Raw genomic sequence first — 26,368 nt, 5'->3', positions numbered from 1 at the left:
TCACCGCATATGTGCACCAAGTTTCGCACCCGTACAGCAATACGGATTTGACGTTTGAGTTGAAGATTCGGATTTTTGTTCGTAGAGAGATCTGGCGTGACCGCCAGATGTTTCGGAGACTCGCAAACGCAAATCGGGCCTTTCTGATCCGGGTTTCGATGTCTTTCCTGGTACCACCATCAGGCGTTATCTGGCTACCAAGATACTGGAAGCACTCCACTGTCTCAACTTGTTGCCCAGCTACCATGAAACTAGAGGGATTTCCTGTGTTGATCTCCATCGACTTGGTCTTTCCGACATTGACTTTGAGACCTGCTGCCTTGGAACTTTCGGTGAGGTCGTCGAGTTTGCTCTGCATATCCGGTTGCATTTGGGCGAGCAAAACAATATCGTCAGCCAGGTCAAGGTCGTTCAGATGCTCCATACTGAAGCAGACTTTAGTCCACTCAAAGGCATTTGGTTTCACTTAGATGATGAATCTTGGACAAGTTACAAAGTAAAAGTTGCTCGCAGCTAGCTGGGTGGTAGCAATACATACAAACATACATACATACATACGTACATACATATTGGGACAGTCGATGGAATTGAGGGAATGATTATCTGCACAATTTGCACACTTAAAGAATTCAGATTGTGGTTAATCGCCACCAAAAAGGCATTTAGATTTTTCATGATCTTCATCATTTAACTTGACAATGAAACATGAGACGAGCCTTTTCAAGAATTTGAAAATTATTAACCTGATCTTTTTTTAAATGGATTGATTAAAGCTCAGGAGCAAAACCAACACTACTGGTATTATTCGTGTTGGTCCTTTTCCTCATTTGAATTACTGAAAAATAAATAAATAAAATTCTCATTTTGAGGAGTATAAGAAGAAGAAGATTTCTTATTACTCTTATCAGAATTCAATATGAATATTTTCTTATCACCGATGGTATGAAGGACATCGAAAGAATTGTAAATTTCAACTCTTTTGGCGGATGGACCTGAATTAGGTTCGGCAATTCTTTTTCTTCCGGCTTTCGCGCCGGCCGATGACTTCACCATGCCGTGCAAAGGAAAAGGAAAAATATGAATATAAGCAAATGGAAATAATTGAAAAACATGTAAGAAAAAAATAAATAATGTAAAAAGTTCCTGCAGGTACACAGCAACGACCTTCAAATTTGGTATCTTCTTATACACTCTAAATCTCAGGAGCTCAACCCACATTAGAAACTTAGGGATGCCACAGAAACTAATTGAAAAAAATATTGAGCATTTTGTAGCTGATCTACAATTTTTTTCCGAGGCATGTTTTTCGGATTTATTTTTTCTAAGACTTTGAATAACGTGAAACTGAAGTGTAGTAGCTGAATGTTATAAATTTTGTACAAATCGGTTGAAAAACAAGAGAGATATAAGGTATAAGAGGGAAAAGGGGTGGTGTACAGGAAGTTTTTTTTGTCTGGGCTTTCAAGGTGCCTTTATTAAAAAAAAACATGATGTAAAATCAAGATATCATAAATTTATTGGGGGCCCCAAAAGAATTTTTTTCTCGATGCGCCTGAATAAAGATACAAGCCGCCGGACTTCCAATAGTGTCATATTGACACTCAAGAGCGGACTAAGGTTTAAGTCAAAATGATGATTTTGATCAATTCGCTACCACAAATCGAGTTAAATTCCCATAGGCAACTCCTAAGAGGTTATCTAGGTTATTCTTGTGTTACTTTTTTAAATTCGGATTTTCTGTTCTCATTTTTTATCTAGAAAAGCTCTTGAAGAGGCCTTTTTCACACATTTAAGTGATTTATAGATGTTTTCGAAACACATCGTTTTAGACAATGCTTCAAGCGTCCATTTTCATAAAAATATCTCTGCAATGTGCTTTAACAATAATCCTATCGGTTGAAACACAAACGGCAAATGGAGCTAACTGGTTTTTATTGATCTTTCCATCATGCTTATCTTACGTAGACATGCCTAGTTAAATAACGTTTAAAAATTGTCTTTGTCACAAGTATTTTTGTTTTCGGTACTATTTATTTGTGCTGCATCCGCTACGCTGCCTCCTGGGTTTAAGCTATCAATAGCTAACGATAAGTCTTGTTTGGATTGAATTCTCCGAGTCCAGGGATTATTCTAAGAGGTGACACTTTTGATCCAAAACCGGAAGAACGCAATGTCGGTGTAAATTGCGAACTTGGTGGCATCGCACTTGAGCGTGTTGTGATCGACTTGTCCCTTCGAAACTACTCCCCGGAGATAGTATTGGTTGCCTCGCTTGATGACCAGCCCACTGCCCGAATCTCCATGACATGGCGTTGATCCTCGCCCGTCTGCACAGAATATCCGGGAATTGCTGGGATACATCCGCAGAAGGTTCTCGTTACACTGCCTCCGGTCGACGATGGTCGACTTGAAGAACGTTGGAACTGACGTCGGGCCGCTCTCGGTTATACCCCAACCCGCTACGATGGCCTCTTCGCCGACAATTTTCGAAAGATCGTTCTCGCTTTGCCAGAAGCAAACCGGAATGATGTAATCGGAGAAGACCAGCTCTCTCTTGAGTCGTAACACGGCAACGTCCGCATCGTTCAGGTCGTCATCCTGGATGTAGTCACTGTTCGGAATGATTTCGTCCACCGGTGAGTAGACGGCGTTCTCATCAAAGTAGTTGTCTATGTTGTACATACCGGGCATAGCTATCAGACGACTGGACGGTATGAAATCGTCTATCTCGTACACGCAATGAGCAGCCGTGATGAGATGCTTCTTGGTGATGATCGTGCTGCCGCAAATGTATTTCGGGCTGTTCTTGTTCGCCAGATCGAAAAGTGGCGCAATCCAAGGATACTGACCTTTGGCAAATCGTTCTCCATTGATCGATAGCCGGTTCAACAAATTGCCGGAGGCCTTACCGCAAACCCTGCAATTGGAGTGAGAATATTATTAGCATGGTGATCAATTCGAAAATATTTGTTTTAATCATTGGCTGCCGAATAAAATAGCAATTTTCAAGAATAAATATTGACCGTAGCCGAAGAGCATCTAAGCCGAAATGCCCAAAGAAAGCTGACAAGAATTCTTTTAAGCTTCAATTTGAAACAAAAATCCTAGAAAAGAGATCCTCAGTTGGAAAGCATGTTATACGCATCCTTTGAAGTAGACTTTCAAAAGCCGGCTTTATAGATAATTTGTTGACGTTGTTTAAAGGGTGATACGGTCAAAATTTGGTTAAGGGAAAACGCGTGTAGATCGGTGAAATCGTTTATTTAAAAAATCAAATTAAATCCGCTTCCGCTTTTCCAAATCCAAATTGCCGAGCCTTACGCTTAACCCCTGCCATCAGATTTTGTACAGCCACCTTATCCACCTTCTTCGCGGCAGAAAGCCAGTTTGCCTTGAACTGCTGCTCGTCCTTAGCAGTTTTTTTGGTCTTCTTTAGGTTCCGCTTGACAATAGCCCAGTATTTCTCAACTGGGCGGAGCTCTGGCGAGTTGGGAGGGTTCTTGTCCTTGGGAACCACCTGCACGTTGTTGGCGGCGTACCACTCCATGGCCTTTTTACCGTAATGGCAAGATGCCAAATCCGGCCAAAACAGTACGGAACAACCGTGTTTCTTAAGGAAAGGCAGCAGACGTTTATTCAAACAATCTTTCACGTAAATTTCTTGGTTGACAGTCCCGGAAGCTATGAAAATGCTGCTTTTCAAGCCACAGGTACAGATGGCTTGCCAAACCAGATATTTCTACGCGAACTTTGACAGTTTCATGTGCTTGAAAATATCTGCTACCTTTCCCCTTCCTTTTGCCGTATAAAACTCCTGTCCCGGAAGCTGCTTGTAGTCGGCTTTGACGTAGGTTTCGTCGTCCATTACCACGCAGTCAAACTTCGTCAGCATCGTCGTGTACAGCCTCCGGGATCGCGCTTTGGCCGTCGTATTTTGTTTATCATCGCGATTTGGAGTCACTACCTTCTTTTAAGTCGATAGTTCGGTTCGTTTTTTTGGCACGATGCACGGTTGTAGACGATACACCCAGCTTATTTGCGGCATTTCGGAGAGCGAGGTTAGGGTTTCGCTTGAAACTACCGGCAACTCTCTTTGTCGTCTCAGCGGCTTTCGGTTTTCGATTTCCCCCCAATCCAGACTTCCTGGCTGTCGACAAACGTTCCCAAACACTTTAATTAAATTTGTAACGGTTGATTTGGCAATTTTTAGCGGTTTTGCCAGCTTTGCGTGCGAGTAGCTCGGATTTTCGCGATGCGCGAGCAAAATTTTGATATGCTGCTCTTCTTCCTTGGACGGCATTTTGACAACTGAAGAGTGAATTCCAAAATCAAAATAGGAGCAACATTCTACACACACACACACCTTCAAAATAAGGTGTGATCAGTTTTTTTTAAATGCAAAATTGAAAGAAATACGTCAAGTTGATATTGACCAAATTTTGACCGTATCACCCTTTATAACGGAATCGAGTATCTACTAACGCCGAGTTTCGAAAAAGATTCGAGAAAGACGAAGTTAAACTCCAGGAAACCTGCCCATATACTCCGCAATAAAATGGGTCGGTTGAAATGTCTGCAAAATGCTTGTGTGGTGTTGAACGACTCTGAATTTACGAAGCATTTTCTGGATGGATGCACAATTGTGTATGTACCTAATGGCGATGGCACAAGCAGTTGAAATCGTAATCCCTAGCATGTATGTTTGTTGGGTTTGCTGAAGATTCCAAGACATACAGGCTATTTGATCCGAGTTTAAGATGGCACACTCGTCGAATTCTAGATATATTTTCCGATATTCGACGAATCGAATTCTGTTGGCGCTTGCAGTGAAGCACGCCTTGGAAATCGTTTAAATGAATTCTTCGAGTGCGTACCTAAAGGGGGTTTCAATATGTCTAAAAATGATTTAGATACAACTCTGTTGATTCTGGAGGACGTTTAAACAGCTGATTTCATCTGTGTTTTGTTGTTTACAATTCTTAACACTCTGTGCATCGTGAGTTCCAGATTTCATAGTTTTTCTTTGAATGAGAAGCATTTTCCCGGTAAGGCGCTAAAATATAGTACACAAATGGTGTACTCTCTCCAACATTTCGTTAAGTCAGTTTGTAGAAGAAGTAAGCATTAGAGCGGTCCGAAATGCTACTCGGATGTATGGAGGGGAAAGCAGCATCGTGAACATGAAAAAATGGACAGAAACCGGGTGCGGTGGACAAAATTTTGGACCAGAAACTTTCACTTTAACAGTGATTTTCTTGAAACATGCCAAACAGTTCATACTACCTGTTCAAAACTGACAAAATTTTTTTTTCTCAGTTTGGTTTTGACAGCTCTCTCTGGTGTGTTTGGAGACATCTGGTGGCCCATCCAAAAAACAAAAAACGGTCCAAAACGGTCGATGAAAATTTTACACAAGTTTCGTGGGCTAGCTTGTACGTCTGTTCTCTGTGGGTATAGGACGAAATCATCACCCGCAATGCTGGCCTAGCATCTCCCAGGGTTTACCTTCTCCATATAGTCCGCAGGCTTTGGCCAGGGCACCTTGAACATTCTGTGAGGGCTGGTTTTTTAGTTGAGGAGATTTTTCATCTGAGGCAACGAATTGAAAGACTTCAGCTTCTTTTGAAACTATAGCTAAGAAAGTGTAACATAATCTCCAAAGAGAAGGTGATTCAATTTTATAAAACTGTTATCTCATAAAACGGAGAGTTGCTGAGTAGCGCCAAACGAAGTTTTAGGCGACTATTCAATGCGAATGCGAATGCGAAATAAAACTATTTTTAAAGGCCTGAATTAAGTTGTCTCAACCTTCTTTTTTTCGGCTCAGTTAGATGAAATCTGCAACAAAATCGATGATCGGAGGAAGGTCGTACTGAATAAGACAGTTGAATTATCTTGCAGACAAGACAACTCCCTAGCAGAAAAAGAAGACGCTACCATTTGTTGTTTGACATTTCTCGTCACTTTCCTGGTGCTAGGTGATGCTAGAATTCTGCTACAAGACCCAGCAGACCAGCTATTGACAGATCGAAGAGACTAGCTCGAACATTGGACTGATCGTTCCGAACAGCGATGGTCGTCAACAGGTCCCACATCAAGAATCATCCAGAAGTGCCCTCGTTAGCTGAGGTAGAATTGGTAATTACTGATCCTGCCGAGTCAGCAGAAACTTGGTTCGGCCTTCTTTATGATCTCTGGGATACTGCGACATTCTTGTAGAATGTCGAACGAAGCGAACCTAACAGAATGTGGAAACTGCCGCGGACCTAGGAGAAACCTGACGCCCCATTGGCACTGTGACGACTACAAGCGGGATTCGATGGTGGAAAAACTATTTTCACCTGGCAAAACACCATGAACTTGACAACCTTAACGAAAATTTGAATACGCAGGTTCAGTTGTTTTTAGATTAGCTAGAATTTGATCAAAGTGCATTGTGAACAAACGAACATGACCAGAGAATTGTTGGTTGCAAACGCACTGATTTCCTGCTTTACCTGATTGCAGTCAATACTTACACATTAGAAGAAGAGACTGGCGGAGCAACCGTTGTCCGGATTGCCTGCGGTCGCGCCACAGTGACTGTTGTCTGCTGCGGCGGTCTAGTCGGAGTATTCTGGAACTGCACTTGCGTCGGCGGCCGTTGAGGTTGCGGTTGTGGCTGCGGCTGCGGCTGAAATTGAATCGGATATTGCGGTGCTGTCTCTATCGTCGGTCCGGAGGGCCGAATGTAGTTCTGCTGGGATAGCGTGTTCTGCACGGGCTGGATGACCACCGGTGTCATGCCGTACAAGTTGTTGCCCGCAACATTGCCGGACTGTAGCTGAGTGTACAACGTGTGCTCGAGATTGATGGTCGTCACAATACGACCCTGGGCCCGATTTCCGGTGCAAATGGTTTGTCCATTCAGGGCTATCGACAGCACGGTCGGTATCAGATTCTGGAGAGGAAAGTTTACACGATATTGGGCCGGCTGCCCGTGCAGGATGTCATTGAAGGTAGCCTCGCGAGATTTCACCAGTGTCACGGATCCAACGTTACCCTGAAAATAGACAGTATGTATTTAATGCTGTATTTTGAAAATTAAATCATTAACCAATTACAATTGACACTGGTGCTTGTCAAAATTAAAAATATCTATCAATTGAAAATACAGAACCTGAATTCAGAATCAGAATTTCAAATGATACTCTGTGTTACATTTAATATTTTTCATTATTATTCGGATACGATATTTGAGCAAATTTGCAAATATTTAAATTTAACCCATTCCCTCGTAATTATCTAGCAGTGTGTAGAATTAAAATGAAAACGAATCACCCCTCGGTGAACAAAAACAAACAAATTCCTACACAAAAGTGGTTAACATCCGAAAAGTTGGCAGCAGTGGCGCTAACAAAGAACGCAGTTTCGGAAAGAAAAACATCAGGCAAGGAAGTGGAAAGAGCTACTGGTGGCGAAGTCGCCGAGAAACGGCATTCAAATGTCGCGTTGACGCAGGTAAGCGGATTAAACATCATCGCCATCCAGAGCGCGATTGTAAACTCCCTCGCACAGTTTTTCTCCACCACAGAGTCCTGAAAATTCTGCGTCGCCAACAAAAGCCAGCAACTCTTCCGCTAGCAAGCGAAGCTTGGATTCCTTCCGACAAAATCATTCTCGGAGCCACAGGTAATCGGAAATTAAATCCCCGCTGAAGCAGCGCGCTTATCGTAGCACTTATTTCGCCGATTTCGCTCGAAGGCAAAGTCAAATGAAAATAAAAATCGGCCACTACCAAAAGCGGACACGAGGTGATCGCTGAGGAGAATTTCTACCAGCAAAAGGGTCTCAAGAGTGAGTAGACCATCATTTTTTCACTATTCCCGTTACTGATCGGAACTTTTCATACGACAGGGCCCGTTTTTTATATACGGCTTTTCTATCGACTGGCTCGTGTATCGACCCTTTCGTCGTACATTTCGCTTCCCCTTTCGGGAACAGTGGATCGAAGCAGAGCGTGGAGAATCCGGAAACCACTTGCTTCCAGTGCTGAACAGCCTGCTTGGCCTATCATCAAGGTCGGAAACACCACCAATTTTCCCCTTTTTAGGCACCGAACGGCCAGGCGTAGCAGCCCCTTTCTTTTCGAGGATCTGAGGCATAACATTTACCGATCTTGGAACAGCTGATGACAGAGCGGTCCGACCCTTCATCGATGACCCACTGGGTCGAAGGAACCGCTGCATTCAAACACAGTCGAAGGTGGAAGAGTTTTTGCCAGGAAAGGACGACAATTTTCGGGCACCATATACTGGAGCGAAATTGTGCGCTTGGAGGAATCGTTGCGCAAAGATCCACAACCGGGTGACGCGGTGGAGGGTCGCGTAAAGCGCAAACAAACCGTGCGGCGCTTTCAAGCAAGGAACGAGGAAAGGAAGTTGGGTACGAATTTACGGTGCAGTGCAGTTGTTTGCAAGAATCTTCCTGGTGTGGAGCCTGGTGCAAGGTCATCCGAAGCGTGTCGCACAAGCGACAAAGGTCGACGAGATCTGTTTGTAAAAGGAGTAACAAGTTGGTGAATTGGATCAACAAACACAGGTCAGTGCAAAAACCGCACTGAGTCGTGCAAACTCATCGAGCAGCCCCAAAGAGGTCCGTGGCGTCGTCAATGGTGATGCAGAATAAATACACGTAAGTCACTAGATTATACAGTTATGGGGGGACAATAAAATGGGTTTAAACCAATTTGCAACAATACCTAAAGTTGCTCCAAATATGTTTGTTCTGTATTCTTTACACAAGTCTCATCAACCGAAATCACAATTCACGTTGACGAGTGTGGATTAGGCTTAACACCTCCTATATATACACACCTTGAGTTTAACATCTTTTGCAGAGTTGCTATATCGTTGACATTACCAAACAAAAGTTGCCTATGAAAATTTGACATAAAAATACCGTGTCAGCAAAAAATGCAACTTCCTTCCTATTTATTAGGTCCAGTAATACGTCCGAACTGTCAGATTTTTATCCAATTTCAACTGTCTGTAGTTTTCCAACTGCGATAAGATTTCTTCAACAGCGATCGATACGCACTCTATAGACTTTAGTATCTTCATTGTGTTCCACTTAAAAACCAAATTCGAATGCCCGTTCTACGTAATGTGCTGTGACCTTGGATTTTTTTTTCGTCGACAAATATTCTTCCGTCAGTAAATTGATAATTTCGAATAACCGAAGCGCACCGCGATTGTTTTGGAATGAAAACGTCGATAAGGAGCAGCGTCTTCGGTTACCGGAATCCCGTTCCAGTGGTTTTTTTTAAATGTTTTATATTTTGCTTGCCTTTTATTCCAGCTGATTGGTCCTTATGACGCGGTATGGGTTTTTCAAGACAAAACGCGCAATGACAACAAAGAGAATCGTCATCGGAAGGTGTTTAGCAAATATAATTCAACATCATCGTCTGGACACATAAGCGTTGACCGTACGTTTAAATTACTTATATGTACTTTGGTTTGTTATTTTGGCATTTTTTTTTAAATACGGCATGATAAGATTGCGACCCAACATAACTTTATTTTTTTTGTTCTTAAGCTTCACATTCGTTATTGCGTATTTAAAAAATCAAATCAAACCATCCGTTTCAAGGACCACCTTTGAATGATGGTTAGATTTAAGCTGCCCCAAAATTATGGAACAGCCATAAATGCAACACGAAAAAGGCAACAATCTCATCCACTAGACAAACCACTAGACTTCGTCTTTGTGTTGAATCAAAATATTGAATGACGCCGGATGCCTACAGGGGTTTTTCACACATCGAGATTCGCGCAGAACCTGCTGGATGGTTGCGGTTGTTTGGTGAATGAGTGATCGTTCCCAGTAGGAGATCGATTTCGCAAGCTTCCCCACTTAATCACGGAATCTATTTCCAGAAACCGGGTGGTGATATTTTTTTATTTTCAGCAGGTCGAATAAACAACAATTATTATGGTAAAGATGAATTCTTTTTAATTAGATCCCAGTACCAAGTACTAATATTTCGTTAGTTACTTGTTATTTATCGTGCTTAGAAAAGAATCAACGCCTGATTGATCAACCTAAAAATTAGGTTGAAATGGTTGACTTTGCAACGTTAAATCAGCTATGCATTTTTGGATCAAACAATACCTTCCTGTCTGATTAAACTTTAAGTGTAAGGGTCAGTACAAACAACCATATTTATGACTGAATTGGAGCTTTTTTTTACCGATGATATCACATATCGTTCTCCACGTTGACAACGAATGAAAAAAAAAAAACTTCATAATACGTGTCTACTTACAGCTTTGAACTCAAATCAGTATAACAAATTTGAATTTCATACATCGAAATGGTTTTTTGATACCTTAATTGAACAATGTTTTTATTGAGGAAGGTTCATTTTGGTTCTCGAAAGTCTTACGAATTCTTTTAAAATATTTACTAAGCCTGTTTAGGCGGATAAAATATTCAATTTTTATAGATTCTATGAGAAGCTGGCGACATTTCATATTGACTAGTGTCGGAACCCAACAAAAGAAAGGGTTGCTGATTGTCGAGGTGTTTACTGAATTGATTTGACATTTTGCATCGTCGCTTGTTGGCAAGATTACCAATTACCAGTGCCAAAACTTCGGATGCATTGAACGTTCTTTTTGACGGTCAGACAAAACCTTTTGAATTTTAAAAATACGTCCACAGATAAGATTAGAAAAAGTTTTTCTTTAACTTAGATACTTAGAATTTTTCAGCAGTGAAAAAAAAATAACTACACGGTGACTTAATACAGTTTTATTTGTTTCCTTATTTTTTTTTAAATTAACATTTGTTTATCGGCTTCTACTATTTCCAGTTGCGTACACAGTTTCAAAACTCAGCAAATGATTTTTTCTTTATAAAATATGCAATAATAAATACCGAAAACTCAGGCGGGGCTCTAAGTGAGTCTAAAATAATTTGAATGTGAAGTTCATTCGCCAAAACAAGCTAGGTAGGCAGTTGCGGAAACCAGTTTTGGCTCGCAGATAATCCACGCAAGTATTCGAATAGGTAGCTTATGGAAACCGAAATCAACCTGTCCCAATAAAAATACGTTGCGAAATGGTTTGCGACTGGTTGGTCCCAATTATGGACCGAGATCAGCAGACAGAAATGAAAAAAATAAAATAAATTAAAATAAGGGCTTTGAATTTTGACTTAATCTCAAGTTTTAAAGCATTCGGTGTTTGTTGGGAACTCAGCTTGTAACAAAAAGGAATCAACTGAATCATTGGTTGTTAAGCATTAAGTTCAGTTTTCATCTTCGGAATTTTGAAATTATGTGAGCCACAAAAAAGCACAAAATTGGTTGATACTTTGAAGGTTTTCAATTTTCTTAACTAATTAAAAATAAAACTAAAATTTTATTTTTTTCAACTAAAAAGATACTGAATTTGATTGCACTTCTGTTCTAGCTTTTAACTCAAGTTTTAACAACGGTGATGCCTTTCTAGCAAGTTTATCAGAACGCGAGGTCACTAAATCTCGAATGTACGATAACCTGACAACTAAGAGCACCTGTATCCGTGGTCCAAACAGCCGGTTTAGACCCAAATTCCGACCCGAGCAACCGCACTGATGATCTATTATACCAGTTTCAACCCAACTTTTTTTAGAGCTGGTATAAGGATTGATCCAAAACTGATGAGATTTGGATCTAATTTGACGCAGTTCTAAACCGTTTGACAGTTAATGGATCACGAGTGCAGTTGCCAGTATTTTCATTGGATCGGATCTAATTTCTTTGGTTCAATTCTTGTATAAATTAGACCCAAGAATAGACCACGAATACAGATGCCCTAACATCCACTTATTACCAAGCAATGTTGGTTCTACTCAATTGTTGGTTGACGAAATAATTTGCACAAATTGTGAGTATCATTTTTTGAGTGAACTTTGACGCAAATTACATTGTTCAACCCACAGTTTTATGGAAACGCTTTTTGGCCCAAGCGCCGAAGTATTCTACCTCATGAAACTTTAAATCCAATTTATAGATCTTTTCTTTTTTTTTTTTTTTTTTTTTTTCCAGGATTTTCATCCTTTAGGATGATTCATCCTTTTTCCATCCGTGTCTTGTGTTGTTTTTTTTTTTTTTTTTTTTTTTTTTTTTTTTTTTTTTTTTTTTTTTTTTTTTTTTTTTCTAGTAACAAACATTTATGGAGTTAAAGAAAGATAAAGGATAGTGTCGAAAGAGAAGATAATGCAGTTTAAATGTTTTTCATATTTATGATAGGAAAGGGAAAGATAGCCACAAACAGGAAGTTAGATTTTATGCATAAGGCCAGTTTCCTTAAGGAATTTGATCATTTTATCCTCTTCTTGCGGACAGTTAGACAAAACTTCTCGGAGGCTTATGCTTAGATCACACATTTGTCTTTGGTTCGAGTATATGGGGCAATTTAGGAGAATATGTTTGATTGTTAGGAGGCAGTTACAAGAAGGGCAGATGGGAGGATCCTCTCGATCCATCAGATAGCTTTGGGTTAGTAGGGTGTGTCCAATCCGTAGCCGTGTGAGGGCTCGACGTTCATTAGGATTGGGTCGATCCACCCATTTGAGGGTGGAGTTTTTTACTTCACGGAGTTTGTTGTCCTGTACTGATCTCCATTTAGCTTCCCAAGCATAGGAAAGGTTGGTTTTTGTTGCTTTATAGGCATCTTGTTGGGGGATGGGAAGGGGGGGAGGGGAGATTTTGGCACCTTCAGCGGCAAGCCTGTCTGCTGCCTCGTTGCCTGGTATTCCAGCATGGCCGGGGATCCATACGAGACTTATCTTTTTCATCAGGGCTTCATCAGAGATACTTGATATCCAAGGGTGTTTAAGGTTGCCGGCGAGGACTGCCTTGAGGACACTGGCAGAATCGGAGAACACAACGTGGGATCCGGCCTCACCATTGGAACCTCTTATAGCGTTTAATAGTGCGTAGGCCTCAGCACTAAAGACGGAACATTCGGCCGGTAGTGCGAGACTTCTATTGTTATGTCCGTCGAAAATACCACATCCCACACGGTTTTCATCCGTTTTGGAGCCATCTGTGAATATATGGATAAAAGAAGAGTATTTTTGTTCTACCAATGAGCGGAAATTAGGAAGAACCACATGTGTAGGTTGGCCAGCTTTCAGTTTGTCGAGTAGACTAAGGTCAACTTTAGGGCTATTATCGGACCAATATCGGAATTTAACTGTTTTTCTTGGACAAATGCTCGGTAAACAGCTACCTGTTAGTTCTTGAAGCAAGAGATTTGTACGCGACACTATGCAAGCGTTTTCGGCGCCACCCATCGCTAACCAGCGTATTGACTTGGATGCAAGTTGTTGGGTGACCAGGTATTTAAAGGGCATTTGGCCACTTTCAGCCATTAAGGAGAGTATGGGACTGGTTTTAAAGGTGTAACCTACAGTTCTTATGCACTCATTGTATAGAGGTTCGAGTTTTTTAAAGAGTGCATTATCAGCTCTACTGATAAAACCTAGACCGTACAGCATGGCAGGTAGTACCCATCCATGAACGAATCGGAAGAGAGGTTGACGATGGGCTAGGCTAGTTTTGTTGCTGAGGATGCGTAGGATATTTATTTTATTGAGGGTATTTTTACGGATTTGGTTTAAGTGGAGGTTGAAGGAGAGGCGGTCATCCAGCCAGATTCCAAGTAATCTAAACGAATGGACCAGTGGAATCGGTTGGTTGTTCAGAGTTAGTGGGGGTATCTTCTTTAGTTTTTTTCGATTGGGGCCTAGGTGGATAAGTTTGGACTTGTGGGGGGAAAAGTGAAAGCCTGCGGAAGGGGACCAAGCTTCAATACTGTTCAGTGCAGTTTGGAGAATTTTGCGGGCCATACGAGCAAAGGGAGAGATGGAAATTAGAAGGATGTCGTCGGCATAGATGAGAATTTTTATGTTGTTAGGGATGAATTGGAAGATTGAGTTGATGGCTATGAGGAAGAGCGTGGGTGCGATCACTGATCCTTGAGGGACCCCGTTGTGTACGGGTTTGGGACTGGAGCGATGGCCGTTTATTTGAACCTGTATCGATCGGTTAGAAAGGAAGCTTCGGATATATTGTGTCATATTTCCTGTTACACCCCAGGTAATTAGGTTGCTCATAATTGTGTTCCGATCAACTTTGTCGAACGCTTTGGCAAGATCTAGAGAGAGGACTTCTATATGCCGGTGTTCATTCAGGGATGTGTCCAGGAGTGTTTCCAGAGAACCAAAATAATCGTCCGTGGACATGCCAGGTAGAAAGGCGTATTGCCTAGGATCTAGTCGACCCTCTTGATCAAGAAAGGCTTGTAGACGACGATTCACTAATCTTTCCATAATTTTGCCGGAGCAGTTTAGCAATGTAATGGGACGATAATTATCCACCAGGTGTGAGTTTAGCTTGGGTTTTGGAATGGGGATAACAAGGCCTAGTTTCCATTCGTCGGGGATAGATCCATGTTTCCAGATTTTGTTTATTAACGTGAGAAAAGTTAGTTTGGCAGAAGGGGAAAGATTTTTGTAGAACGGGTATCCCAGATCGTCTGGTCCAGCGGATTTGCCTTTAACTTTGCGAAGGACAAATTCAAGTTCATCCGGCTTAAAGTCTGTATTATAGGCAGGTGTGTTGTTGTGGGAATCAGGGAGGTGAGAAGGGGGAGAAGGTTCGAAGTTATTTGGAGGTGAAGAGCATATTGAGGAAAAGTGATTGCTAAAGGTTTCAGCTATAACAGCGGGATCGCTTACATATTGTTGGTTGAGGAGTAGGTTGTATTGATTTTTGCGAGTTTGCCCATTGAGGATGCGAATTTTGTCCCAAACAACTTTAGACGGTGTATCTGGGTGTATCTCTTCGGTGAATTTTTCCCAGCTTTTAAGTTTAGCCGTACGAACAGCTGATCGGCAAGCAGATCTGGCAACTTTGTACAGTTCGAGGGCAGGAGACTTTCTAGGATCGTCATTAGGGATTCTCCTTAGTGATCTCAATCTTTTTCTTCGCAGTTTCACAGCGTCGCGAACGTCTGAATTCCACCATGGGACAGCGGTTTTACCGGGAATTCCTCTGGTCTGAGGTATCCAATTTTTGGCAGCTGTATGTAAAATGTTAGTAAAGACTGGGAGGGTTGAGGGGTTGTCGTGTAGGATTAGGTCGTCAACTTCTGCTTGGTAGCTATACCAATCAGCCTCTTCGAACTTCCAACGGGGGCGAGCAGTGATTTCAGGGGTGGAGTGTACAGCTTTTATTAACAATGGAAAATGGTCACTACCAAATGAGTCATCCAGGACTTGCCAATTAAACTTGGAACAAAGTTCCAGAGAGACAATTGTCACATCAAGGGCAGACATATTACCAGTAACTGGGTCCATTCGGGTTGGTAAGGTGTTGTTAAGTATGGTTAGATTGTGGGAGAAAACAAGCTCTTCGAGATAGGATCCTTTGTTTGTGGTATGTGTGCTTCCCCAACTAGTGCTATGAGCATTGAGATCGCCCATTATCAGAAAGGGAGGGGGAATCTGGGGGAGCAGTTCATCAAGTTTACTTTTAAAATCAATGAAAGTCATATGGGGTGGAATGTATAGAGATACTACCGTTATTTTGAAAGGGTGATAGAGCTTGGCACAGATAACATACAAAGGTGAGTCGACTCTCACGAGGTCATAAGATACGCTATTTTTTATCGCAATTCCGGCACCTTGTTTTGTGATGGAGTCAGAAATAGTGTGGAGATGATAGTTTTTGAATAAATTCTGGGGAGGGGTGGAATTTGTTAGGATATCTTGGATGGCGAAGACCGATGGAGAAAATTGAGACAGAATGCTTTGGATTTCTGGGAGTCTCACTTGTAGACCTCTGGTATTCCACTGAATTGCAAAGTTGAGTGGTTTTTTACGAGTAGGTGAAGGGTAGGAGGGGCTGTTTTGTGTCATCATTGGGTTTGAATTATTTATTGTGTCCATTATTGTAAAAAGGTTGGTTTGACTTACCGGGTGTGTTAGGTGGAGTTAGCCGGGGGGTGGTTACCTGTTGTTGTACCTTTTCGGAAATTGGGTTGGGACACTCGTTTCTTTTTGGGGCCAGTTGTCGATGCGTTTTCGGTTGGGGATTGGTCACCAGATGATTCGCCGTTGCGGTTGCGTTTCGGTGTTGATTGGGCTGAAGATTGGCTGGATACACTGACCATCGTGCTGTCAGAATCGACTTCGGAGCTTGATTCTTGTTTTCCCTCCAATTTCTGGATCTTGCTGTTTAATCTGGTAATTTGGGCTTGCAGTTGTTTGATGATAGCGTCTTTGTCGTCTAATGGCTTTTGGCTGCGAGAGGATTCAAGTCGTTGCTGGATCTTGCTGATGGGGTTTTGGGACGATGCACATCGGGATCGGTATTCTTTCACGGCAGCGGCTTGGGAAATCCCCATATCCACACGGATATGAACTATTTCCTGCTCTTCTTTCTGTTTGGGACAGATTCGGTTGTTTGCAGCGTGGGGACCATCACAATTGATGCATCGTGGTGGTTTGGAACACTCTTTGTGGACACCGGATTCACCGCAAGTAAGGCATACAGGGTTGTGTTGGCAGCGCAGCTTGGTATGCCCGAATACGCCGCATTTTAGGCACATAAGCGGGCGAGGGTAGTAAGGACGAGTTGAGGCGCGGATGTATCCAAAAAAGATGTGAGGTGGTGGAACGGAACCTTTTATGGTCAGCACCATGGTGTTGGTCGATTCTTCCTTCCCGTTTACTTTGCGAACAAAGCGATAAACCTTCGTTACACCTTGATCGCACAAATACTCCTGAAGTTCCTCGTTTGTGAGACCAGAGACATCTCGGCAGGTAACAACGCACTGGCAAAGGTTGAGTGATGGATGATCGGTGACGGTGACGGGGGTTTCATCAATAAGCTTTGATAGCTTCTTCAGACTGTTTGCTTGGCTTGGGTTCCGCACTTTCAGAAGATAGGAGCTGCCGCCATCGATAGGGTTGGCTCCATCAATTTTTCCCACGGCCTGGTCGATCGTTTTAGCGATGATAAATGGATTCGGTAACTTGGCGTCGGGGTTTGGCTTGAGAACCAGGAACTGGATCTCCCCATATAATCCTTTGGGGTCCATCCAAACAGGAACCGTCCTTCTGTTGGATGAACCCGGTGGTCCGGTTTGACCTCCCCAAGGAGGATTTGAATCCATCGTAAGATGGAGCGGTGGTAGCTAATCTCTCAGAACTGTCACTATGATGTTGTACTTTTCACACTACAAGATTAGAAGCACTGAATCAGCCGTTCTGAAAAGAACAGCTGCTCTTTCGATTCAGCCCTCTACGCCAGAAACAATCAAAACACTCTCGAACAATCGAATGGAAAACTTTCTATTAGCGTACAACACGTCTAATCACGTCGACGGTTCGCAACTGAATGATCATAGATCTTTTCAAAAACTTGCTGTTTTTAAATATGTTCGAAAATCGCTCTGTTAACTTCAACTAACGAAAAAAGTTGCGTAGTTTCTGAGATATGGCAGCTTGAATGCTTAAAGTGCAAAGAGATCGAGAGTTTTTGTAGAATCAGTAGAGAGTAGGCGATGACTTAATGTAATCGCATGCGTTTTTTGACGTAGAATTACGTCTTACGGCAACACTATAGGGGGCAAATTGAAATTCGCGAACGGATCTCGCGTCACGAAAAACGCCTCTTTCAAAGACATCTTTTCCGAACAACATTTAGAGTCGGCTATGTGTTGGTACACCAATACTAATAACGCGCTAATACAAATTGGTGCGCAAAACACCCGAGCGAAAAAACCCCGATCGTCGACCCAAACTGCACTAGATGCGAAGTTATAAAAGAGCAAGGATTTCCCCGACCCGGTTTCATTTGCTTTTTGGGCCTTCTCCGGTGCGGTGCAAACGGGCCGCTGTTGCTGTCAAGCCTATGCTGCTGCTGCTTAGCCCGTTGCTGTAGTCCAGTACCTGCTGCTACTGCTGAAGCTGCCCCGCCTTGCTACAACCCCCGCGTGAGCTACAGCTGCTGCATCGTTCCTTTCAGCTTCGATTGCCGCCTTTGTCGTATACAAACACCCTACTGTCCTCTGTCCATGCCCCTGTTTCTTAAATTTTATTTTTATTCATTGGATCTTGTAAAAGCACATCAGCAGCGTTCAAATAGCGTTAAAAGCATCCAACATATTTTTGTGAATTTTGATAAAACTTGAAAGAATCCGTTTTTGGAAGCAGCTTTCAATAACAAAAAAAATTTTTTTTCATTTTCCAAATAATGTGAAAAAAACCGAGCAAATTTCTAAAATATCCGCATCCGGGCTGTACAGGGTGCGTCTCAAAATTTTCATCAAAATACCAAATTTTACTCCTAAAATCAATTTCCCCTGCTGTTAAACTCTCATGTGCAAATTTTCAGTTTAGTTTTAGGAGGGTTGTCGCATTTGCTTACGATCTCTTACTAGCGGGCCGGAGTTGTTTTCAAAAATCTTACGTAAGAAATGTTACATTGATAATTCATCACAGCCATACGAAACCATATTACTCAGTTTTTTTTTAATTTTTATTGACGTAGAATTACACAAATACAAATTGATGCGCAGAACACCCGAGCGATAAAACCGCGAACGTCGACTCAAACTCCTTACTGCACTAGATCCGAAGTTATAAAAAGCCAACGATTGCACCGATCTAATTTCATTTGGTTTTCGGGCATTCTTCTGTGCGGTCTGTTGTTACGATCAATGCTGTTGATGCTGCGAGCGTGCGTACGAACAATCCAACTTATCTTTGAACAAAGTACAACACAATTATTTTAAAAACATCTAAAATTCTTAAAAACGACAATATTTCATGTCGTCTGATTCAAAATTTGAATCCAGGAACCGAATGTCCGTTTTGTAAAACCCTCGTGCATTAGTTTTTATTTAGATTACACGCATAATAAAGTAATAATTGCAAAAACCTAAAATAGTTAAAATGAATGATCCCTTTTCCGTCGTTTAATACAAAGTTTGTTATAAGCAATCGATTTCCCGTCCTGTAAAATTTTCTTGTTTAAATTTTCGTATCGATCCGTAGCATTATAACGTTATTGTTGCCAAAACATTGAATAATTAATATTGGTGACCCCTTTTACTGATCTCTTGCCCAAAATTTTACTGCTGAAATCAATTGCCCGTGCTGTAAAACTTTTTTGACGTAGAATTGTCTTACGGCAACACCATAGGGTGGCAAATTGAAATTTGCAAGTCACGAAAATAACTTCATTAACGGACCATCATATCTAAAGGATTATGACGTCATGGGCAGAGCTTGCTTTGATGGTTTTTGTTTTTCCCTGCCCACGGAAGGTATAAAACAAAGGGCTCGTCAGTCGTCTCGGTTTCAGTGTCGGTTTCGTTGTCTAGCTCAACAGAGTTCGCCAGCTGCTCTTCGATCGGTGTTTGGACCCCACCAGTGGTAATCCTACACCGATATCGACTAGCAGTTCTGTTCAGTATCTAGTGCAGCAGCATGGACCAACCAGAGGCAGCGAGCAGCGGAGACAACTAGTGGAGAAAACTTGCAGCGGCTGAAACGACCAGCTGCGGGGGAATCAAGAGAAGCAAGCTTCATGGAGCGTAATGTGGAAATGAGTGGTGATGCGTGAGTGTTGCTAGATTTGCGTTGTATAAATAATGTGCGTGCGTTTATTGTGTGTTTTGTGTATGATGTAGTACAACACTCTCATACACCACATTCACACACAGACCATCCATACTTTTTCTAAGTATTTCGATTCAAAGACCGAATTGACTCTTTCTTAAAATCATCGGTCCTAAAAGGGCCTTTGTTGAAATGTTGCTTAATTTTGGACAGTTTTTAAAATCCCACTTTAAAGCATCGTGTTATGGTAGCGATTGTTGTGCGGAAAAAAATGATTTAAAGAGCATGGAAAGAAAATTCGTTAACGATTTTTCAAAAGAGTGTATGAATCAAATGTAACGATCACCTATATTAAACCGACTAATTTAATTCAGAAAATACAAATTTAATAAAAAAAAAACGATGGCACAAGTTTGGCTGTCGTAATTCTACGTTAACTTCGCGGCCGTGTCTTATAAACAACCTCTTCAACTTTTTTTCGCTTTGATTATAATTCAAATAATATTCGTGTTTTGATTGAGTGAGTGTTAATAAATTGAAATTAAGTGGTATCAACGTGTGGTCGTATTTTCACAGCATGAATGGCCACCGAAAGAAGTGCTCCAAACTTAAGGAAAAGGGTCTTTCAGGAAAATTTGCCTCATTGAGTTGAAAGAACTTTGCTTGATAGCCGTTTGTTTTTCGTGTCGGTGATTGGAATCAGTCCATGTGGCTGATCCAATTTTTCATGGAAAGATATAGGATGATCGAAGAATCTATTTGAAACATCTGTGAGTTGAGGAACTCAGCAATTTTGCTGATTGGAAAGCAAGCATTCAAGTGTAAACGAAACTTTCAGCAGCCAATTTTTTTACGATGAAGTTATTGGGATTCATAATCAAAATAACGGAAATGAGCCATAAGCAGCGGTCATGGATTCCTACCCTAAACAATTCTTGCTCCAAAATATTTTTTTTTATCTGAATTCTTGATCAATTTGGTAGACCGCTACAAAAAATGTCTTTTTGCTCCCATATGTTTTTTGGGTCACCAAGCATCAGTTTTAAAATTGGAGATGATTTAGCTGATTCCTAAATTAGCGTAACGCGTTTCAATTTAGCATGGAAATTTGTATGGAAGGAAAAAATTTTGCGTAGTAAATCATCCAGAAAATTCAAATAAGCTCGAAATGAAGTTTGTCTTCAATTATTAGTTATGCCCATTCTTAAGCTTCACTTTTTGGTAACATCAGAAGAAGCCAAGTTTTTCATGGAAAAAGTTATAACCATTTCAAAATAAAAAACTTAAATAAGTCAACAAATTCATGCGAAGCAGTTGTTTAAGATTTTTTATTTTCAGCCAAAATTTTTTTTTTAAATTTCAGTACATCTCTGGCAATTTTTGAACGACACATTTTGTTTTACCATACAAATTCCCACATAAAATTAAAATTCGTTGCGATAATTGAATTTTTTTTTGTTATTTGTGGCAGAAATAAACAACCAAAACAAGTTATGGGAGGTGCAAAAATGTATGAACTTGAAATTTTCAATTCAATACCTTTTTAAATGTTTCTTTAAACAACATACATTTGGAACATTTTTCTAAAACATTAAATCTTTAAGAGATATTGTGCATTTTATTAAAAAATTTAAAAACATCGTTGGTGAACTGACAGCTGAACAGCGACTTCAAGCAAACTAGTACTTAATTTTCCTTTGTCGGAAGTCAGTCGGATGTCCGGACTAAAATTAAGTAAGTAAAATTAAGTGCTAGCGCGATAATACCGGTCACCATGTAAGCCTGAAAAACACAAGTAAAAAATTTAAAGAAAAACGCTCAAATGTCTAATTGGTTTGATTAATTCACCGACCAGTTAACAGTTATGAAACTTTGTTTCTTTAGAATGATCATTATTAAAACTTTTTTCAAAGCTTTAAGAAAGTTTTGCATTGAACAGGTTTACAAATTTCATGAAACTGAGCATGTCTTAGCTATAAAACAATAGTTTTTGTTGATTTCGTTTGCATGCGGAATAAATACGAGATAACTCATTTTTTTTCGTTTGCCGCTAATGTACTTCTCTAAGAGACATCAATCAAATGTTATGAATGTTATAATCATCATTCAACAAAATTCAAACCAACAATTTAAGTAACTCAATGATACTTAATTTGTAGAAATTGGTCCACTTGATTCTGAGATGAAGAATGCCCACCCAATTTAAGTGTTTCCCGGCTTAGATTTCTTCGCGATCCCTAATATGTCAAACGATTACAACTCTTGAGCTTGAGCTTGAAAATATTAACATTGCACATTGAATCAAATGAAAGATTGCTGGGAACAACCAATACAATCTCACTGTACAATTTTGAAGATTTCCTACTTTTAAATGAACCAATAACGGCGCCGGCCAAGTCCATGTAGTCAACAGAGGGAAAGGAATTGCAGCAAGTGTGATGATTTGTTTTGCGCCTACCGGCTGTACGTTATCCCCCCCAAATCTCACGCTGAGTGTTAGGAGGAAGGGGTAATGTGGCTTGGAAATCACCTTGGTAAGCGATGTGTCCATGAAAAGCCTATGCTCCTGAGCTCCTGAAATTTTCTTAATAAAATTTATATAGTGTACCCCTAGCATCCCCTTGTATCCTCGTAAAGGTCCCGAAGAAAGGAGACCTAACAGAGTGCGGTAACTGGCGTGGCATAAGGTGGCATGATCTGTACAACCCTCAAAGTACACTGCAAAGTGATCCTGAACAGGATCCAGGAGAAAATCGACGCTACACTCCGACGGCAACAAGCTGGATTCCGATCCGGACGATCATGTGTGGACCACATCACAACGCTACGAATAATACTGGAACAAATCAACGAATTCCAGGACTCTCTTCTGCTGGTGTTCGTTGGTTTCGAAAAAGCATTTGACCGACTGAACCTCGGGAACATCTGGGCTGCTCTTAGACGACGAGGGGTCCCAGAGAAACTAGTCCATCTCATCGAAGCACAGTACGAGGCATTTTCGTGCAAGGTCTTACACGACGGACAAGGATATATTTTGTCACCGCTGCTTTTTCTCATCGTAATGGATGAGATCTTGACTGGATCGATTGACTGTAGACCAAACCGAGGATTGCCGTGGAATCCTTCAGCGATTGAGCCACTGAACGATCTTGACCTGGCAGACGATATTGTTTTGCTCGCCCAAACACAACAAGACATGCAGAGCAAACTCGACGACCTCACCGAAAGCTCCAAGGCAGCAGGTCTCAAAACCAATGTCGGAAAGACCAAGTCGATGGAAACCAACACAGAAAATCGTTCCAATTTCGTGGTAGCTGGACAACAGGTTGAGACAGTGGAGTGCTTCCAGTATCTTGGTAGCCAGATTACGCCTGATGGTGGTACCAAGAAGGACGTTGAAACCCGGATCAGAAAAGCCCGAATCACTGCCTACGGAACATCATCCGCGCTTGGTGGCCTGGCAACTGGATCTCAAACGTTGAACTTCATCGCCGGTGTCATCAAAAGGCGCTAAAAATCGAGATTCGGGAACGTAAGTGGAGATGGATTGGGCACACGCTGCGAAGAGATGAAAATGAGATTTGCAGAGAGGCGCTTGATTGGAATCCAGATGGGCATCGAAGAAGAGGCAGGCCCAAAAGCTCGTGGCGGTGAAGTCTAGCCGCTGAAATCCGCACAGTTGACGAGAACCTTGGCTGGCAGCAAGTGAAGACGCTGGCTCCGGATCGCCAGCAGTGGAGATCTTTTATCTCAGCCCTATGCGTCGGTCAATCGGCGCCGGACCCTTAGGTAGGTAGGTACCCCTAGCTATAGCTCTTATTTAAACTTTGAATATTCGGTATAATGTCTCTGAAATATATCAGACAAATTGAATTTACGGTTTCTATTTTTTATGAAAAATTGTGATAAATATTTACAAAATCACACTACTTTGTAATAGATCTTAGCATTATGTCTTAGCGAGATTACGGGCCCTTTTACATAAGACGAGTCGAGTAACTCGACTCGACTCCAGTCACTGTCGAGTCTAGTGAAGTGTCGTATTACGGTAGTCGAGTGAAACAGCTGAGTCACGAACCTTCAAGCAGTCGACTAAGTCGAGCTATTCGACTGAAATTCGACTCGACTCGACTACTGTAACACTAAAATGGCTCACGAGTAAAATGAGTAAAATGACTCGTGACTCGTCTTATGTAATAGGGCCCTACTTCAACGTAGTTATTTCATACTTTTGCGCTGTATCGCCTTATTTTTATCTACAATAATTTTATCTCAGTAGATACAAGATGCAAAAGGAGAGAGGAATCAATGAAAAAAAAAACATATTTTAATCATGTTTTGTTGGCAAATAATCCATTCGTCTATCATTATCAATTCTAACATTCCTACTACAAGAACAACTTTCATTGGTCAAGCAGAAATTAAATTCATTCAACTATAATATCGATAAACAATCATGCAAGGTGTGATTTCGAATGATAGATTCTAAGTATGGAATATTATTAATATTCAACTAAAAATTAAATCTTTTTAAAACGATTCTTGGTAAAACAACTAAAAAAACTAAAAAAAAACACCGCATCGTGTCTACATGAATAAGATGGTAATTCATGCAATTTTTGCACATTGCAGCCGGAAAATATGAGCTTTTTCACTTCGTGAAACCTTAAAGCTTTTTTTCTTATCAAAATGAATCGGAACGGACTCACCAAAGCAGGATACCAAAGTATTACAAGCATTACATCGCTTCCTGGCATGCTCAATTTTTGAAACCAGCACGTTAAATCAAACCGATTGATTATAGTCGGAGCCGGAAGCCAAAAGCGGGAAGTGTAGAAGCGCCATTCATCAAATTCACCTTTCTTAAAGGCTTTAATTCAAATTTTCTTATCTCATCTTATCTCATCGTTTATAATAAACGATTACCACTCTTTGTAAAAAGTGCTAATTTTTTTAAATTGTAAAAAAATGCTGCAGTGAATTTCTATTTTCCACATTCGGGTTACAATATATAACTGGGGAATCAAGTCACCCTGGGATAAATTTTCCTTACTCCCACAACAGCATCCTTCGGATAGGATGTCTCTTAATGAGGAATTTTTCATGACGCGAGATTGGATCGCAACAGGGAGGTGGCAATCTAGTTCTTCTTTCGAACAAGAATCTTCTTTTTTTTTTCTATCCATCGGGAGAGACGTTTATGGTGTTTTCCTCTCAAAGCAGTACAAAGTCTCAAAAGTCAAAATTTCAACCAATGAGGATTCAGAATGATTGATGTGTTAGTGTGCTATCAACTATACTTCTTTAGCATTTGACATTTAGTTCGGGTCCTTGACAGCAAAATGTCAGGTTTGTTATGGGCCCACAAAATCGTGGGCCCGTAATTTTGATGGTTGTCAAATTCAATGACAAAGGATAGGGATGTCATCTCCCTGGATCGCAAGTTTCAATTTGCATCTCTATATTGGGGCCCGCTAGATGTAATTCTACGTCAAAAAAAAAACTTACGGATGTTTAAAGCGACGTTCATGATAAATAAGTTGAATACATGCTTAGCTTGATTACGCATGAGATCGAATTCGTTAAAAATTGGCTTCGACAACCACAGTTTGTTTATGTTGGCTATTGAATTATTAAAAATGTAAACACGTGTAAAAATAACCCCTCCATGTGATCATCAAACATGTTTCGAGAGGCTTCCAACCTCGTGTCGTAAGCATTTCATCAGCTGTGGTTTGGCAGCAGGCAGCGAAATTCTCTAAACACTATCATCCGTCATCCATCTTACTTACCGGTGCTAATTCGGTGCCAATCGACAGATCGACGTTGAGTTTGGCCGCTTGGCCAATTTGAAGATTGTTGATCTCCACATAGCCGAAGATCGCCCTGGTACTGGGATCCGTCTGGTATGTGAAGATGTCCGGACAGGGCGACTGCAGATATTGGGTCCTTATTCGCTCGACTAGATGGCAAAGCAGCCCAGCTGCCAGGAGGTACCGGAAAATCATTACTCTCTAGGACTAGATGGAGACACTATGGGACAGGTGAACGTAACCGTAACTGATAGGGAGGTATCTATTCTAATCGACTGACGTCAACGACTACACCTCTATGTCATCACAGTCAGTCGCAGGCCGTCCAAGGAGGATCGGTTGAATCCTCCTCACTCTTCTTGATGCGGATGCCACTTAGAAGTAAGCGGCCGTCAAACAGGTTTGTTTTACGATTCGGTTTGAATCCGAAACCGCGAACCGCTATCTGTTTATCGAAATAATTCACGAATCTTCTTCACCCACACGAGAACTCGGATGCTGGGAGACGCGTTCTAAGGCTATTAGACACAAGTTATTTACCGAACGCTAGTAGTTAATTGATAGCAACATGTGAAACAGATTCCAATCAGCGTATATAATTACGATCGTTCCCTCGTATCACGCCAAGTAACATTTTTCTGAGGGATGCTGGAGAGCGAGACGTTTTCGTTCATATGTGTTCAAATTACTTAGGGCGCTGCCGGAGCTGAATGTGGCCGGACGAAAGTTGCTGCCATTCACTAACTAGTCGGTAACAACGCGATCCTCACGCTAGCGAATCTACACGCACACTGATCGTGAGGCGGAACGTTGTTTACCAATCAACCAACTAACTTGACCAGACCTGGGGATCACCGCACCGTTTGGTTGTTGTTGAACTAACTGTG

General features: G+C 41.3%; 1 protein-coding gene across 1 annotated transcript; it reads right to left on the bottom strand.

Annotated features, from left to right (window-relative positions):
* Positions 1–1,915: 1,915 nt before the first annotated feature.
* Positions 1,916–26,368, bottom strand: LOC129756102 (serine protease gd-like). Its single transcript, XM_055752859.1, has 3 exons — positions 25,461–26,368; positions 6,519–7,042; positions 1,916–2,917 (listed from the first exon to the last, which is right to left on the bottom strand). Exons 1-3 carry the CDS (start codon positions 25,674–25,676, stop codon positions 2,131–2,133), a joined length of 1,527 nt encoding a protein of 508 aa, XP_055608834.1. The 5' UTR covers positions 25,677–26,368; the 3' UTR covers positions 1,916–2,130.

This window comes from Uranotaenia lowii, chromosome 3 (genome assembly GCF_029784155.1).
Source record: "Uranotaenia lowii strain MFRU-FL chromosome 3, ASM2978415v1, whole genome shotgun sequence".
NCBI classification, from domain to species: Eukaryota; Metazoa; Arthropoda; class Insecta; order Diptera; family Culicidae; genus Uranotaenia; species Uranotaenia lowii.
The sequence above is the reverse complement of the archived record's forward strand: the minus strand, read 5'-3'. Positions and strand labels throughout refer to the sequence as shown.